The sequence below is a fragment of the Cebus imitator genome, unplaced genomic scaffold (genome assembly GCF_001604975.1).
Source record: "Cebus imitator isolate Cc_AM_T3 unplaced genomic scaffold, Cebus_imitator-1.0 Scaffold401, whole genome shotgun sequence".
Taxonomy (NCBI): Eukaryota; Metazoa; Chordata; class Mammalia; order Primates; family Cebidae; genus Cebus; species Cebus imitator.
The window spans coordinates 1282948-1286304 of record NW_016107716.1 but is presented as its reverse complement, the minus strand read 5'-3'; the positions used below and the strand labels follow the sequence as shown (position 1 = coordinate 1286304).

Here is a 3357-nt window from a genome sequence, read left to right as displayed (position 1 = left end):
AAGACACTATCTCAAAAATAAATAGATAAAAATAAACAGCACTGACATCCAATAATAAGGAAATTATTATATATATACATATATTTTATGTATAAGTACAATGGGATATAACATAGCTATTAAAACTTTTTTTTTTTTAAAGACGGGGTTTCACCATGTTGGTCAGGCTGGTCTTGAACTCCTGACCTCAAGTGATCCGCCCGCCTTGGCCTCCAAAGTGCTTGGATTACAGGCATGAGCCACCACGCCCGACCTAGCTATTAAAACTTTTATGATAAAAATATAAAATCAAGAGGAAGTGTTTCTAAAATAATGTTCCGTAATATACAACATATATAAATGCATAAAATATATATTGCCTCAACTTAGAAACAATATGTTCATAAGAATAAAAGTTTAAAGGAACTCCAAATGAAAATCATTATGTCTCTGAGATATTAGAATCACATATGTATTTTTAAATGTTCCTCATATATATATATATTGCACTTACAAAGCAGCTGAGGCATTTACTGGCATTAGGAAAGCATTCCTTTAAAAAAGGGAGAGCCTGAACACACTAGTCTCACTCAGTTTATAAAAACTTGAGCCCACCAAACTCTCCATCATCTCTACACAGCTTAACCATGGCCAGGAACAAGAATTTGAGTTAAATGAATTGAACCAGTCCAGCTACAAGACGATAAAACTAAACAGGGTGTGGGGATTTGCAGTTTTTGCTTTTACATTACAAAGTTTCCAACGCAAGACGCCAACAGTACCCCAGAGCAGCACCGTTACTTCCCACTGTTCCCCCAGGCACAAAAATCAGTAGTCCAAGTTCTAAGAACATTTCCTGGAAAACAAGGACTCACCTCCCGTGGCTCTGTGCATGGCCTGCCATTGATGAATCAAGTTCTTAAGAACCTACGACCGTCCGACACCCTTGGGGAGAGCACCCTCAGAGAATCTCCAGCATCAGGCCTCAGTTTTCCCATCTGTAAAAGACAACCGTGGAAAGTGGTAGAGCCGCTAGACTTCCAGATCGAAGTCATCGCGCTCCTCGTACTCTAGCACTTGCTGCTTGATCTTGGAGGAGTCGACCCAAGTGACAAAGTCCTCCATGCTGCGCATGACAAGGAAGGCGGGGTCGGTAACCACGTCAGAGCCCACGCGTAAGTGGCCTTGGTCCACAAAAGCCACGGGAGCCTGAAGGTGCTGCGCCACGCGCAGCTTGAGCAGCACGGTGAGAGGGCGGCTGCGGCAGAAGGACAAGGCCGTGATCAAATCACAGAGCTCCAGCGAACCGCGCGTGGGCACCAGGCCGGAAGCATACAGCTTGTCCAGCAGCGTGGCGGAAGCGCGTATGCAGAACGGGTCGCGTTCTGGCAGGTCGCGCAGGCGCCGCGCCAGCTCACGCACAGCACTGCTCAGCTGGTTGTAGCACGTGTAGTCCTCCAGCGGCTGCAGCCGGTAACACCGCAACACGCGCAGCTCGTGCTGGTTGTGATCAGTGACCTTCCAGTTCAGGAAGTCCACCTGCTTCAGCAGCTTCTGCTCGTGGAACTTAAGCTTCCGCACCATGATGGCGGAAGCCTCAGAGGCAGGACCGGAAGCTGAGAGCGCCTTCTGACGACTTCCTCATATATTTTAAAAGCACTTTAACCACAAATTGAAGTTCCCATAAGCGTCCCTATCTTTTTAAATTGTATGTATTTAAGGTATACAACATGACGTTTTGATCTACATATACACAATGAAGTGATTACTACAGGCAAGCAAATTAAAATATCCATCATCTCACATGGTTATCCTTATTTCCGTCTTTTTTCTGTGGTAAAAATACAGAAAATCTCTCAGCAAATTTCTGGTATACAATACACTATTATTAACCATAGTCTTTATTTTGTACATTGGATCTCTAGATTTATTCGTCCTACATCACTGCGTCTTTGTAACGTTTGACCAGATCTTCCAATTTCCCCTGTCCCACCAAACATTTTTATTTTGACTGCTTATCTCTTCCCTGTGTTTTATTTTGGGTCCAGTTTTCTCCCCTCCCTGACACAGCAGGTAATTTAACATTTAGTTGGACAGCCAAGAAGCAGCCATGGTGGGTGTGATTATCAGTAATAACAGATAATGTGTTTACACAATCATTTCCGTTCAGTTTCATGAGTAAAGAGTATAACGAGGTAGCCATTGAGAGCCAGAGCCAATAAAACAGTCACTTTTGTTTCTACCGAAGAGTCCTGCCTAGACCTGCAGGAACTAAACACTTTCCAAGGGAAGGGACTGGAGAGAATGCAGCTTTGTCATCACCCACAACAAACAGCATCTTTGGGATGCTGGTACTTCTCTTTCCTCACATGATGCTACCACTCTTTCTAGTTTAAAATGATGGCAGCCCTGAAGAATTTATGTCCTGTTACATTATAGCATAGAATGAATATATAGGGGTACTTAAATAACTGAGCTTGCATATAAGTGTGATCTGCCTCAGAAAATTCAAACTATGAAACCCTAATATGAAAGTAAGTGAAATATTTGAATTTCAGAAGTTACTCCCCCCAAGGTTCCAAGAGTCACCTCCTATTTTCTCTACTTTCTCATCTCTTAATAAACTCACTCGAACTGGCTTCTGTCCCAACCATGGCATGGAAAATGGCTCATATCAGAATATTAATAGCATCCTGACCCTGTATTTTAAAAATTAGTTTTAAACTTGTATTTTGAAATCATTTCAAATGTGTAGAAGATATGCAAGAACAGTACAAAGAACTCCCATATGCCCTTTATACAGCTTCACCAGTTATTAATGTTTTGCCACATTTGCTCTCTTTCTCATATATATGTATACACACACACACACATGAAAATATGTACATCTGTATGTATGTATGTGTGTATATATATGTATACAGTATATGGGTATGTCCCTTTCCCCAGCGGTACTTTCTAAGAACGTATTCTCTAAGAATGATGCCATTCTCTAATGTAACCACAGTGCAATTCTCAAATTTAGCAAATGTAATGGTGATATAAATATTTTATCTAGTATGTACTCCTAATTCAAATTTTAACGAGTCTTAATAATTTTTAATGGAACTAAATTATTCTTATCAAAAAGCAATTTTCTAAAACAAAATAGGTTAATATTCAAATTATTTTTAACATTTGCAGGGCTTTTAAACCATATTTACAGTAATTATTCACTCACCACCAGGACTTGTACCATGTACTTCTACTTCAAAAGTCTTTATTTTGCTGAGTGCAGTGGCCCACACCTGTAATACCAACACTTTGAGAGTCTGAGAAGGGCGGATCACTTGAGGTCAGGAGTTCAAGACCAGCCTGGCCAACATGGTGAAACCCTGT

At 41.1% G+C, this 3357-nt stretch overlaps 1 protein-coding gene across 1 annotated transcript; it reads right to left on the bottom strand.

Annotated features, from left to right (window-relative positions):
- Positions 1–863: 863 nt before the first annotated feature.
- LOC108289364 (U3 small nucleolar ribonucleoprotein protein IMP3-like) lies at positions 864–1603 on the bottom strand. Its single transcript, XM_017508805.2, has one exon. The coding sequence runs from the start codon at positions 1561–1563 to the stop codon at positions 1012–1014; it is 552 nt and encodes a 183-aa protein (XP_017364294.1). The 5' UTR covers positions 1564–1603; the 3' UTR covers positions 864–1011.
- Between the last annotated feature and the right edge of the window lie 1754 nt (positions 1604–3357).